Genomic DNA, 14,454 nt, shown 5'->3' with positions numbered 1-14,454 from the left:
GATAGGGGAATGGTGATCAATTTAGGAGTGTGACGGAAAACCTCGCCTCTTGAGCGAGCTTCTCGGGTGAAGAGGGTCCAAGACCATGCCCACAAAGGAATGGTAAGCACATTTAGCAACATGAGTGACAAAATATGCGATTTTTCTACACCATAGTGTCGATATCATCCTAACAACACTCTCGGCACCTCCGAGTGGTTGAATCTCAAATATTCTTGGTGGCCTCGCGCTGTCGACGAATAAAGGGTAGTCGACAAATTACATATTTAGTGATCAACTCATAAAAGAGAAATAGTTGCTAAATTTCTAAAGACTTTCTCTGAAAGACATTGAAACCACAAATTTATTAGAATTTCATACAAGACTAAAAACCTTTAACTATTGGGTTGATTATTTTTGACAGAAGCCAAAACAATAACAATAGAAATGAGTGAATCATCATCACCATCATAACATTATTCTGTTTTCTTACAAACCAAACCTGCATTTATTCTGTTGCTATTCAAATTCATAATGTCATGTAATTTCTCTACTATTATTATTTGTGAGATGAGTTTTTTTTTTCCTCCTGTTCCAAGCAAAATGTCAGTAAAATAAGATCAAATTTTTGTGCTTCATCAAACATTAAAATTTGGGTATTATGAGCAGATTTAAGTTCCAATGAAACCCTAACCTCTGAATTACCTTTATTTCTTTCTGTCTCTCTTATAAGTATGATTGATTTCAAGGAGAGATTTGTTTGGCATGGTAAAAGAAAGCAGTAGAACAAAGAATGGTAGCAACAAAGGCAAAGATACCCATACCAATCATCAATGAAATTCCAGCTACCATTAAGTCTAATACCATCTGTATTGGAATTATACCCATTATATTCATCTTCTTTCTTATCTTTAATTTCTACTCAAGATCTCTCTCTTCACACCCACCTCTGTGATTCTGTCAACTCTCTCTCTCTCTCTCTCTCTCTCTCTCTCACCTGTGCATCTTTCTCTCTCTAAAACCATGGAAAACCAACAGATGATCCAAATTTCGTGTCAGATAGTCAGACCTTTCAGTTTGGTCTTCTAACCAAGAAATCTCTCCCCTATCATTCTGGGCCTGGGTACGAATCATTGTATTTATGGGTCTGGGCTTGCTGAAGCCCAACTAAAGTTGTAAGGGAAGAATAGGTTGGGGCAAAACCAAATTTTCAATTGGCACACACCATTACAATCACAACAAAGAGATAAGGCGATAACCTATTTTCAGACCTTTCAGTTTGGTCTTCTTTCTTATCAAATTTTCAGGTACATATTGATAATAGTTGGACAGAGAGATAAGGCGATAACCTATTTTTTCGACTCAAATTCTTTAAGAGGTAATGGAATCAGAGAAGAAATTTGAGAGCATGAATTCTGAATCTATAGGCCAGGTAAATACTTAAAATACAAATTGTTCATCTCTGAGTACCATTAGTCATGCTCATGGCTACTAATATTTATGATGCATAGACACTGGATTCCCAAAGCAACGAACATCGATGACGAACATACTGGAAAAGCAACAACTTTTCTAATATGACCAACTAACCATTCTAGGGCCATTAGTCACCAACCATAACAAAATTACTCACTCTGTAATAACTTACACGTTAAGCGAGTTTGGTTTAAAATTATGACCGATTATTCATGTTGAAGGGTGGGATTTTGCCTGTGCTATACAACATGGGTTATATCTGGCCTTTCTCAACTTGAGAATTGAGCTTTTGAAGCTTTTTCTGATAATGCAAACCAGGTTGTAACAGAGAAGGAAGAAGACCAAGCTGAAACTAAAGCCAAGACTTCAGAGGAAAATAGAATCTTGAAAGGAAACAATGGAGATGAATACCCAAGTGGTGAATTTGAGTTCAAGGAGTTCACTTTATGGAAGAAATTCATCGTCAAGCTTCGTATGCTGGTTGCTTATCCTTGGGAGCGTGTACAAAATGGAAGTGTCTTGTCCATCAAATTACGAGGCCAGGTTCGGTTTATCATTTATTTCGTATTCTCACTTACTCTTATGTATCTTTTAAATGTTGAAGCTCATAATAGTTTCGAATTTGACCCATATTTGATTTGCGAGCATAATTCCATTCAGATATCTGATCAGCTGAAGAGCCGTTTCTCCTCCAAGCTATCTCTACCTCGAATTTGTGAAAACTTTAATAAAGCAGCCTATGATCCTCGCGTCTCTGGTATTTACCTTCAGATAGAGTCTCTGAAGTGTGGATGGGCCAAGCTTGAGGAAATACGAAGGCATATAGTGGATTTTAGGAAGTCAGGTATTTCTATCAATGATTCTTGAATTAAAGTTTCACATTTCCTAAATAATTGCTTCACCTAACATCCTTTTGAAAGATCGGTTTGGCATAACTTACGCAATGGTTTATGGTTGCTTATACAACAGAGAGAACGAAACAGGCTATTTCTTTTTTGACTTACCACTTGGCATTTATATTCGATGGTGTTATATAGGCAAATTCATTGTGGCATATGTCCCCATTTGTCATGAAAAGGAGTATTACATAGGTTCCGCTTGCGGAGAGCTGTACTGCCCTCCGAGTGCATATATCTCTTTGTATGGGTTGACAGTGGAGGCATCATTCTTTGGGGGTAAGTTGATTTTGGTACTTTTTTTTATATATATAATACACATTTTGTTGATTATTCCGTGTTATGTAGTATGAAAAACTCAACACTTAATTTACCTCAGGTGTTTTTGAGAAGGTTGGTGTTGAACCACAAGTAGAAAGAATTGGTAAATATAAAAGTTACGGTGATAGAAGGACACGCAAAAGCATGTCGGAAGAAAATCGTGAAATGATGACCGCATTGCTTGATAATAGATATGGAAATTGGCTGGATAAGATCGCCTCTACTCTAGGTGCTTTTGACCTTGCACTCTCTTGTCATATGGTTTTGAGTTAATCAAACATTAACAAAGCTTTGTGGTTAACTTAAATACTTGTTTCAGGGAAGAGAAGAGAAGAAATTGAGGACTTCGTTAATGAAGGAGCTTACCAAGTAGAACGATTGAAAGAAGATGGTTGGATAACAGATATTCAGTATGATGACGAGGTATAGAATTATTCTAAATTTTGTTTGTTAAAAACGTTTGATGCGTTACTAATTTTATAATACTGTATTATTTGCATAATCGTCTATAATGGCTAGAGGAAGAAACCATCATGCCCAAAAAGACTAGAGATAAAAACTTTATAGTCCGTATAATTTGGTCATACTGTTGTCTTACTAAGCAATTTCAATCTTCACTCCCACAAGTTTGGTTCGTAATAGAGCTTCCAATCCCATATTATAACAAGTGACAACAAATTGCACAAATGACAAAAAATAGATTAGTACTTGCATGTTCACGATAAGTGATAACTAGAGTCGACAAAAACAAGTCCAATATAATTAGTAGAATACGATATCTTGCTAAAGTAGAATAAGGGGGGTGTCCTTAAGGTGAATGAGTGTCACTTTTGTACATTGATCCGTGATGGGTGTTAGGTTGCTCGGAAATCATTGTTCTTTTGTTGTACTTACTGGGCAGATGCTATTGCTCATAAGTAAATCTCGAAAAACCCAGTTTATAGTTGAATGTGTCAGTTTTGCGTATAAAAGAATTGTCATCCATTTTTATACTGCTGCAGATTATTCAAATGCTAAAAGAGAGACTGGGACAAGATAAAGACAAAAATATCCGAATGGTTGACTACAAGTATATTTCTTATCATATCGTTCTTAATTTCTTCTACATAAAAGAACACATTTCTTGCTTTGAATTACCACATTTCTTGCAAGAGAAAAACGACTTATACAACGATTTATTTTTATATCTCTGGCATGCTAACTGCAGGAAATACTCAAGGGTTAAAAATTGGACTCTAGGATTGAGTGGAGGTAAAAAACAGATAGCTGTAATTAGAGCATCTGGAAGCATTACCCGAGTTCGTAATTCAATTTTTAGTTCAGGTATTGTCAGCGAGCAATTTATTAAGAAGATCCGTCGTGTAAGAGGTAAGTGTCTTTCATGTTATACCAATATGAAGTGATCTATGCAGTTTCAATTCATTATTGCTTTCTTATACACTTCACATTATAATAGAAAATCAGCATGGCGACAATGAATATAATATAGAATCTTGTTATTAATTCCTTTCTTTGTCGACTTTCTCTCTACTTTTCAGAGTCGAAGAAATATAAAGCTGTTATCCTTCGCATTGACAGTCCTGGAGGTGAAGTTCTTGCTTCTGATTTGTAAGTACAAGTATAGTGCAGTTTTACGATTCATTGAAAGTCCTAGATTGTAAAATGAGATCCTGTGGCTGTGGGCTAGGCCTTTTGTGTGGTTTTGGCGCCTAGATTGGTCATATAGAGAAGCCTGGGGTGGTCCCATGGTTAAGGTAGGCCCATATTAAGGAAAAACCTTGTAACATGTGGAACTAGGCCAATGGGCCTACGTTCCCTGCACAGTGTGGTGTCTATTGACCAGAGCCATGTAGCGTCTGCTCGGACTGTAAATTCCGGGGGGAGTGGGAGGGGGGGTTGGCTGATGGATATCCTCTTCAAGTTTCCGTGTTTTTTGTCGTTTCAACTGATTGATAATTGATGTATAAATAGAATGTGGAGGGAGATCAAGCTTCTAGCTGCGTCTAAACCTGTAGTTGCATCAATGTCGGATGTGGCAGCAAGTGGAGGGTACTACATGGCAATGGCAGCAGGATGTATTGTTGCAGAGAATCTTACATTAACTGGCTCAATAGGTGTTGTGATAGGTAATAGAAACAAGTTTGACTTGCTTTAGAAAACCTCAACTTTTGTAGTTCTTACTTTGCGAAATTTATAAGTTTTGTTGGTAAAAATGATGTTTTTCCATGCATGAAATTTATAACGATCTGATATCTCTATTCTAATAGAAAATTATAATGCGGGAAAGTTGCATGAAAAGATTGGGTTCAATAAAGAGATTATATCAAGAGGAAAGTATGCCGACTTCAGAGCCACTAACCGTTCTTTCAGGTATTTAAGATGCTAATGCTATCAGATTATAGGTTCACCTGCCTGCAAGATAACCTCCATTTCATTTTAAGTATCATGCAACTTATTGTTCTCATTCTGACTTTATGTACTTTCATGGATACTGACACACAACCCTAACTTACAGGCCGGATGAGGCAGAGCTCTTCACCAAGACTGCACAAACTATCTACAAGAGGTTTCGAGATAAAGCAGCTTTGTCAAGATCAATGACTGTATGTTCTTCGTTTTTTTTCTTGAATTTGTAGTAGCCGACATCATATCCTTCATTTTAATTCCATTTACTTCTGTTCACATTTTAATTCCATTTACTTCTATTCAACAGATAGATGAAATGGAAGAATTTGCTCAAGGGAGGGTATGGAGTGGTAATGATGCTGCTTGTCGAGGTCTGATCGATGCTTTAGGTGGTTTCTCTCGCGCCGTTGCCATTGCCAAACAAAAGGCCGGTATTGCTCAAGACAAACAGGTTTGTTATTCCTCTCTTCCGGTCTCCCTATCTTTTAGACAATTCCATCAATTACATAAAACATACTTCAGGTTTTGTTTTCTTGAGGTATTATAGACTCTTACTCTTATAAGAAATGTTCATACGAAAGTTGCTTGGTAGAAGCTAAGAAATTTATTTCTAGACAAAAAACTAATTCCCAAAGAAGATGTATAGAAGCACTCAAGGGTTGCTTGCTGGTTATACTAAAGTACGTCAAAAGAATTCGCGGGCTGAGCTAAACCTAATCTTTGAGTCACAAAGGACATGTTAACGATTTTTTAGGCTTGAGATTTCTATGCAAACCTATGGAAAATATGTGTGAGCCTTGACCTGTGCAAGCTTGTGCGAACTTTACACAGAGTTGAAGCCTAAAAATATGTACGACCGCAATTTTTTTTTGGGTAAGGGAGGTTTTGGCTATTTTAGTCTATTTGTAATTTACACTGAATTTCTTGATTCCTACCAGGTGAAACTAGTTGAACTATCAAAGCCACCCTCACCTACTCTATTAGGGCTATTAAAGGGAACCTTGATCAAGTTCATTGGTTTGAATGGGACCATGAGGGAACTTCTTCAAAACATAACAACTTCAGAGGGAGTTCAAGCTAAAATGGAAGGATTGGGGTTTGAAGGCTTGGAGGGAGCTTCTTATGTCAACCCTATTTTTGCAGTGATTGAAGATTATATAAGCTCCATTTAAACCGGTCATTTTCGTGAAAAAGAAACACATTCCTCTACTTTTCAACTAAATATCGAATTATTATACATACTAAATATCGAATTATTATACATACTTACATTTTAAACTTTTGATCATCTTCAAGTGAACCCACGGACAATTTGAAGCAAAATATTACCCAAAGGCCTGGTAGAAAAATCTTGCTAGGCGACTTATGTTGAATCAGACATCACGGAGAAAAACTAAAAAGAATCAGCATTTATCTTGTCTTTAATTTGCTTAACAAAAAAAAAGATGATTTTGTTTTGAATTCATTTTTGACCTAAATACTGTTCATTAAATATATGTTTGACTGACAGTGTCAAGTACATGGTGATGGGAAAGGTATTTAAGATGGTCCCTTTGTTCATGAAATGCTCAAAATTCTAATGATGAACTTAACTTGAACACATTTATATATCTAAATCATCATCTGGGTCCTCATCGGAATCAGGGAGCTCGTCGTCATCTGAATCACGAAAGTAGTGAATTTCACCCTTCCCACTCTGATCAGTCTCGACCACCTCCTTCTGCAAGGTAGATGTACTCATATCACTTCCGCTTTCAGATAGAGACCGTCGCCCATCATAAATCTCTAAAGTTCTTCCGTTTCCTGAAATAACATAAGCAATTAGAACTTCCCCTGAGTTGTGTTCAGTGACCACCCAATTGTGAAGCAAGACAGAGCTAAAGAAACAGCGTAAGGCTGTGTTTCATGAGTTTTTCAGGGAAAATGAAAATTTAAGTTTGGTCTTCTTTTCCGCAAAGAAAACTATTCCCTCGAAGGACATGCGTAAATAGATTGACGGTTGATCGACCAAAGAGAACATCAATTGAAACATGCAAATATAGAGCACCAGAACATTCACAAGATTACTCTACTGTTAGTCTCTGATTTAATCAGTTCTCATCACATCCCCTTTTAGTACGTTACTCTTTATTTTTGTAATCCAAAACTAATTGAGGGGTCAGACAAATGTAAAAATATTAAACTATCTTTACAGGCTTCAATAGCATCCCTAAGTATGCATGTGTAATTGAAAACTGCAGAAGTCCACGAAAAATCAATTGAAGTTCCCATTCAGATCAAACCTAAATGTGCTCGAAGTTACATGTGTAAGGTTTGTAATTGCAGTAAATATGCAGTGATATAATAGAATATGGTTCAAAGCTGTTATCCTAAGAAAACACCTAGCATCTTACGCCATCCAATGTAAAATTATGGCGTGAATCATGTACTGATATGCAGAGATGTACAAGGCAAACAAATCCAAGTGTCCGGTTCCTGTGGTCTTTACGACGATCGTGTCAAAACTGTTCCAAGTAGTCGAGTCAGAAAGTTAGGAAGGAATCATACCTTGGTGTTCAAACGGAAGTACAACATTTTCTCTGTCAGCCCGTTCCTTCTCTGATAACTGGAGATTGAACTGAACCTGTTGAAGACAACACAAAGCGTATACATGTTAATTACAGGTTTACGCAATACCATCCTTCTGTCGTCAGTTTCATGGACTCGAAAATTCAATCAAGTAAAGTTACCTTCGGCAAAAGGCTTTGATTGACTATTTCATTTACAGAAGATACAGGAACAAATTTAATGCCTGATTCCTCCACGTGAAACTCTTCACACTGCAGAAAAGCTCGCAAGTGTCAACTACGAGATTACTTACTGCTTGATAGATAATAATTAGGAATTGAGAAAAGAAAGTTCATGAGAAACATCACCATCACTTTAACTCTTCCATTCCGACGTTTTAGCCGCAGATGAAACTTTCCTTTTCTGAAGTACTGTTCCAGAGAAAAAAGATTCCCTGGATTGCTTTTTTGTCCGTTTGCAGATAGAACCATTGGCTCTAAGCTACCAACCATAGATGACATGTATTCAAGAACTGCAGTGGTCTTAACTTCATGAAGGTCTGAATGAATCAACCAAAAGACACTAGAAACTTGATCTGCCACCAAAAGACATAGTTGGAGACCTCATGAAAACCCAAGACATTGTTAAGCAATCTATCGAGATTGAGAATTCATCGTGTTAGAGAAACACAAGAAATGCATATAATAATAGATGATGGCAAGTACAATGTCATTGACGATGCTGTTGGCCACTTATCTTCATTGCGGAGTAAGAAGTTGTCAGGTTAGTAACCAAGTGTTCTGGTGTGAGTTAACTAAACCCTGTTTATTATTTAAATTATCAAACCCGCAATAAGGCCTAAGTACTTTTGGCTTGACCGATATATCGAAGTATCCTACTTTAATGAATAGAGGTAGGATAATAGATAAAGGCAATAAATGACGAAGAAATAGACCACTAGGAAGAAGTCAAGAACTGGAAATATATTTTCAAAAAAAAAAAAAAAGAACTGGAGTATATTCATATCTGAATGAGACTACAAAATGGATATTTTTTTAATCTTCCATAAACAAGGTCTGTAATTAATATGGATGAACAGTAAAGCGCATACCATGGCTGCGGAAGTTGTTTATAAGGCTAGCAGTACAAGATAATGATGCATGTCTTAACATTTCAGTTACCTGCAAAAAAAATAGAAAGGCAAGCATACTAATATGTCAAGGCGAGATATTAATTGATAAATAGCATATGACTCTGCTACACGTCCAAGTCAATCAATATCATACTCTAAATCGACTAAAAAGCTACCGGAAAGGGATAAAGTGATTTCCTTGTGAATTGCACAGATAGGGCAAAAATAAGAAGAAACAAATGCAGATAATATTGGTTACTAATAAAGGAACTAGATTGTGTTAGAAGCAACAAGTCAAGGATCATATTTTTTTTTCTATAATTTTTCAATTGCAAACGTGCAAGAGGTTGAATGAAACCTGGAACTACAGTTTCCATTCAATGAAGAGAAATATTTCAAAATATGCGTCGTTTACCATTAGGTCTTAAGACAAGCAAGCTAGCCCCATACAAAGAAACATGTGTGTGTTTGATTTGCTAGTATGTTCACTAATTTAGAAAATACAAAGAACGATAAACAATATTAGGCGTGCCCCCCATGGTTTGTCCACTAACACACTCTTTATGCATACAGTTAAGGCACGTAAATAAGTTGTTCATTCTAAATACACATTAGTTGTTAAAATGGAATATCTCCAATTGTTTTAATTTACGTAATGTGAAAACTGGTAGCGACTAGCGATATCATCACTGCACCAAGGTATAAAGGTAGCAAGGTGAGTCGAGAAGGCCAAAATTAGAACACCACCGACTGCCTTTGTATAAATGTCTCATGCCTTCGTTATTATGTCCTTTTACTTTCACTTTTGGATTAAGCGCCTATACATCATATACAGAAGACCGTAACTTATAGTTGTATTTTACGGTCCAAACACGTGCACATGCACGTCGTACACAAAAGGACTCATAGTCTATCCACTGAAGTGACTGCAAGAGTTGAACACAAGCATCCAACTATCCAATGCGGCAGTAAATACTAAAAGAACTATTCATGTGTGTTGAGCAAATTCTATAAGATTCTTCTCTAGCTTCTTGGATCGCATTAGTACATCTAGATCTAGCATTAATTCTTGGGAAATAAAAAGAAACTCTCAGAAAATTACAGGTCTATAATACGTACTCAAGAGTAACTGAAAAGAATCTACCAGAAACTAATGTTATTTTCTATCGATTATTTAGCATTTGATCAAGTGTATAACACAGACATACCGAGTCAATTGCAATCGAAACCCGAACTTTCCCTTGCCCCACCATTTCTGTAAAGCAATGATGATAACACCAGATGTTAAAAATAATAAGGCCTTCCTCTGTTATCTATCTAAGCTATAGATTGATTATGGATTTATGGGTGATAAGTTTAAATCACCAAACAAAAATGGTGAAAATTGATAAACCCAGATGCTATAGAATCATCAAAAACATAAGTTGCATACCTTGTCCAAGTTGAAGAACCGAAGAGAACAACAAATCCAAATCCTTAACGTTCTTATAAATCGAAGATGATGAATGTGAGCAAATCCCAACCCCCTCTTTCCATCCAAGCGGATCAGAATAACAGTCCAAAATCTGAATCCTTAAACATGTGAAGTATTGTGCATACGATTAACAGCAGAATGTAGTGTCAAATCAACCCACATAATTAAATTAACTCACCATTTTCGTGAAAAAGAAACATCTATGCCTCTACTTTTCAGCAAATCAAGATAGAATGATGGACTCTTGTGAAAAGCAATTAGAACAACACCTCTAAATCGATAAACAATAGAAGAAAAAAAATTAGAAGAGTGGAACAATAATAAACAGTCAATGGAGATGAATAATGCTTTCCAGAGTTAGAATTAGGAGACTAACTGGGACGGAGATTTTCCGGCGAGGATGTTAGAAGAGAGGGAACATAGAAAGTAGGTGAAGGCATCGAATCCAAATGGACTGATAATTGAATCCTTTATTGTTAGGGCGGGTGCATGTTCTCCAGATAGAGCTCCATCTCTCAACGATCTGCAAATTGTTTCCGCCATTTTTACTGTTCACAAATTCAAACACGAGAGTAAACGTAAACCCTAATTTAAGTTTAACGAGATTGACACTAACATTTGGAGCAAGTGAGGGTATGTGAGCCAGAAGGGAGTGTCATCGTGAACAAACAAAAAAAAGTGTCAAGGGCACATTTGTTACAATGTCGACACAATTAAAGGCAGTCCACCCAAAAGTTAAGTTTTCGAAGCCAACACAATGAAAATTTTATCAGAAAATTAATGATGTCGGAAAGTGGTTTTCTTGATATCCCTAAATAAACAATTTATTAATCTTTGGTTCCTGTTCGAAAATACGTTTTTAAGCCTCGAACCGTTGGGCTCTCAAAAAGCGAAGCGGTGACTCGAAGCGTATGCCTCGATGCGTAAATACGTAGTTTTATATATGTATAGAAAAATAACTTCAAAGAGTGTAAAAACATAACCGTTAGTCCATTACTATTTACACATATACACATACTGTTAGTCCATCACTATTTACTAACACATACACATTATTGCTATTACTAACAGTGTATAACACTATAACAGTGTATAACACTATAACAGTGTATAACACTATAACAGTGTATAACATTAACACTATATTGCAAAACAAAAAAATTAACAGTGTATAACAGTCTAACACATATTTTGTTTAGTATTAGTGTATTACTAACAGTTCTACACCTTTCAACAAAAAAAAACAGTAAAACTTCATACACATACTAATATACAATACACATACAGAATTCTATTAGTATTTAGTACTGCTAACAGGAGTAACAGTCTAATGCATCACTTTCTTCCAAAAAAAAGAGAGAAATCGAGAGAATGAGTATGAAAACCTAGAGAGAGAGAGAGAGGAAAAAAAAAAGAAAATCGAGAGACATACCTGCTGTTGGCTGCTGCTTGAGTTTCTTCACTTCATAGAGAGAGAAAGAAGGAAAAAAGAAAAAGCCCTAACAGTCTATCTTATCTCCAAATTCAAAATACACACCAGTGGGCTAATTCGTACGCTTTATACGCTTTGATGCGTACCGTCCCGACTCGTACGCTTCGGTTGAAGAAGGCGTACGAGTTGAAATTGGTGGAAAAAGCGTACAATTCGATTCGGTTGGGTTACGCATCGACGCGAAGCGCGCCTCGATGCGGTCGCTTCAATCGCTTTTTCAAACATTCCTGTCTCTACAATGGTAACTTAATTCAGTTATAAGGATTGAGTTCGGATTCAGATCCCCCTTTAGGATAAAACTGTTACCGTTATTTAGGTTTGGATGTCGGTGGTAAATCACCAATTGAAATCTTGTGGTGGTAAATCACCAATTGAAATCTTGTGATGGTAAATCACCGACTTGATAGCCACGTGGCATGGTCGTTAAAGGATAATCACTGGACATAACTGTATCTTCTCACAATAATGCAACGATTGTAATTTCCGGTAATATTTGAAAAGCGGATCTTTGACACTATTTGACCTTCCGCGAATCCGCGTAATTATCAGACCTTAATTTAAACATCTTGCATTTTTTTTATGCATAAAGAATATAACACACAAATATTAAGAGATGAATAACATGAATCGATAAACAATAATTGGTCAGTACACGATAACAATAAACAAATAACAGTCCAAAAAAACGACATCGGCCAAAAAACAATAATGAGGATAAAATTTTGATTCTTAGGACTTTATAAAATTGTGGTTAAGTACACAATAGTTATCAAAATCAAAGGCGTAACTTCATGATAAAAATATAAAAACAAGAGTGACAAATAGTAAGTATGAAGAATCAACAAAAATGCCCTAGGTTCTTTCGTGGTTTTTTGACATTTTTACTGTTTTCAAGTGCTTAGCTTCATGATAACAAATGAAACCAAGAGTAGAGCATCTACTGTATCTAGACTAAACAAAGTATGCCCTAGGTTTTGTTATAGTTTTTGTAGGTTTTCTTAAACATTCATTGAGATGAAAATGAAAAACCTACCATGGGTGGAGCCAGGATTTCAACTTATACAGGGTTGAGCACTTGAGCTTTAACTTCACGGTAGCCAAAAATTTTAACGAAAAGTCACTATAAGTAGGTTTCTACCTATGATGACTGCAATACATGTAAAAGTGTTATTTAAAGGTAATATCAATCGACTATATTTTCTTTAACTTCATCACCTACATTAGATGCAAAAGCTACGTCGATTTTTGTTTTATTTTCCTCTTTTAGTTTAAAAAAAAGAATCTATTGTAATTATTCGCCTAGGCACCTTAGAAGCTTGTGACATTTCATCCTAAAGATAAAGCAGTATCAGTCAAATATCAACTAAACATGAATTAAACATCAACCAATATCCATTGACAATTAAATAAACTAAATACGAATCAATAAACAATGTCAAATGACAGTTAAACATCAACTAACTAACTAAATTTGAAATTATCTAAGATTCATAACTCTAAGAAATTAACAATTATAATTCATAAATCATAACCATCAATGATCCATCAACAAACAAACATTCCACTCATTAACAAAATTGAACTTATCTAAGATTCATAACTAATAAGAAAGTACCCAAGTAGGAATCATAGTTCATAAGTCATAATCATCATTCATCAATCGTTTGAATTCTTCAATTTGCAATTTCTAATATTCAATTAGTCCGCAAACAAAAACTTAAAAGAGGGATTTCATCAAACAGTTGGGCTACAACCTAAATCATTTTCACAATTCTCAAAGAACTTCATCAATTTAAACATCGAAGTGGTTAGAATCAAATCAAGAATCGAGTACTCACCAGAAATCTGAGTATCCCCAAAGTTGGAGTATTCCAGAATTGAAATTCAACCGATTCCTTGATAGTTGAGAGAGCAAGTGAAGATTTAAGATAAAGTTGCTCGGCAGTTGTGGCTCCTTGATGTTGTCGATTTTTCCTTTTAAGAAAGATTTGAGTCTCAAGTTCAACTTCAAATCCTCACCATTGTCACCAGAAATAGTTGAGAGAAAAAGTGGAGATTAAAGATAAACCCTAGTTGCTCTCGCGCTGCCTGCTGGCGATTTCGGAAGTTCAAACTCCCCCTTTCTTTCCCGTTAGGCCAATGTTTGGCGCGCCAGAATGGAATGTCATTCCCGGGAATCACATTCCCATGGGATTCCCGTGGATATCAGATTATTTTGATTTAATGTTTGGTTGGACCAGGAATAAGAATTCCATTCCCGATGGAATTCCTAATTTGTTCTTTGGTTTGTGTACGAATAGGAATGTAAAGTTTTACTACGAAGTCCTGTTATATCCTTTTACTTAAACTACATAAATTATATGCCAACTTTGTTATATATATTTTTATTAGTATTGTCGATTCAACTTTATAGATATGAAATAGTAACGTAATACACTAATTTAAGTTGTATTTAAATATTTATTTAAAATACGGACTATTTCCCAAATAGCCCCCAATTTTGTGACCAACTTCCTGTCTAGCCTCCTACTTTATCAAAAATACCCAGATGACCCTTTTTTCAGTTACCAGTATAACTCCGTTAACTAGTCATCATCTTCTCTCCTCCATCTCATCGCCTCTCTCTGCCACCTCATTTTATCGCCACTTGATCATCTTCCCAGGCAAAGGTCGCCGACCGACCACTTTTCCAACCGGCGACCTTCAAACATTAGAAAAAAAATTCTTCTCT

At 35.9% G+C, this 14,454-nt stretch overlaps 2 protein-coding genes across 3 annotated transcripts; one reads left to right on the top strand and one right to left on the bottom strand.

Moving 5' to 3' along the window:
* The first annotated feature begins 5 nt into the window (after nt 1–5).
* On the top strand, nt 6–6,356 carry LOC147548035 (serine protease SPPA, chloroplastic-like). Its single transcript, XM_086670890.1, has 15 exons — nt 6–102; nt 1,287–1,411; nt 1,774–1,998; nt 2,116–2,299; nt 2,493–2,630; nt 2,731–2,901; nt 2,992–3,095; nt 3,674–3,741; nt 3,880–4,040; nt 4,211–4,280; nt 4,644–4,798; nt 4,940–5,042; nt 5,188–5,275; nt 5,386–5,529; nt 6,017–6,356. Exons 2-15 carry the CDS (start codon nt 1,361–1,363, stop codon nt 6,248–6,250), a joined length of 1,896 nt encoding a protein of 631 aa, XP_086527016.1. The 5' UTR covers nt 6–102; nt 1,287–1,360; the 3' UTR covers nt 6,251–6,356.
* Nucleotides 6,357–6,527: 171 nt separating this feature from the next.
* On the bottom strand, nt 6,528–14,027 carry LOC147548034 (elongator complex protein). Of its 2 annotated transcripts, none has more exons than XM_086670892.1 (10): nt 13,562–14,027; nt 10,608–10,779; nt 10,410–10,502; nt 10,190–10,329; nt 9,966–10,012; nt 8,737–8,806; nt 7,994–8,220; nt 7,808–7,897; nt 7,626–7,701; nt 6,528–6,881 (listed from the first exon to the last, which is right to left on the bottom strand). In XM_086670892.1, exons 2-10 carry the CDS (start codon nt 10,772–10,774, stop codon nt 6,682–6,684), a joined length of 1,110 nt encoding a protein of 369 aa, XP_086527018.1. In that variant the 5' UTR covers nt 10,775–10,779; nt 13,562–14,027; the 3' UTR covers nt 6,528–6,681. The 2 variants fall into 2 exon arrangements, with proteins under 2 accessions (XP_086527018.1, XP_086527019.1); XM_086670893.1 differs by having other exon boundaries at nt 10,608–11,311; nt 11,349–13,825.
* Nucleotides 14,028–14,454: the final 427 nt, after the last annotated feature.

The sequence above is a fragment of the Eschscholzia californica genome, unplaced genomic scaffold (assembly GCF_041429995.1).
Source record: "Eschscholzia californica isolate CP2 unplaced genomic scaffold, dmEscCali1.0.p SCAF_3, whole genome shotgun sequence".
In the NCBI taxonomy this organism is placed as follows: Eukaryota; Viridiplantae; Streptophyta; class Magnoliopsida; order Ranunculales; family Papaveraceae; genus Eschscholzia; species Eschscholzia californica.
Note: the sequence above shows the minus strand (reverse complement) of the source record. Positions and strands in the feature narration are given on the sequence as shown.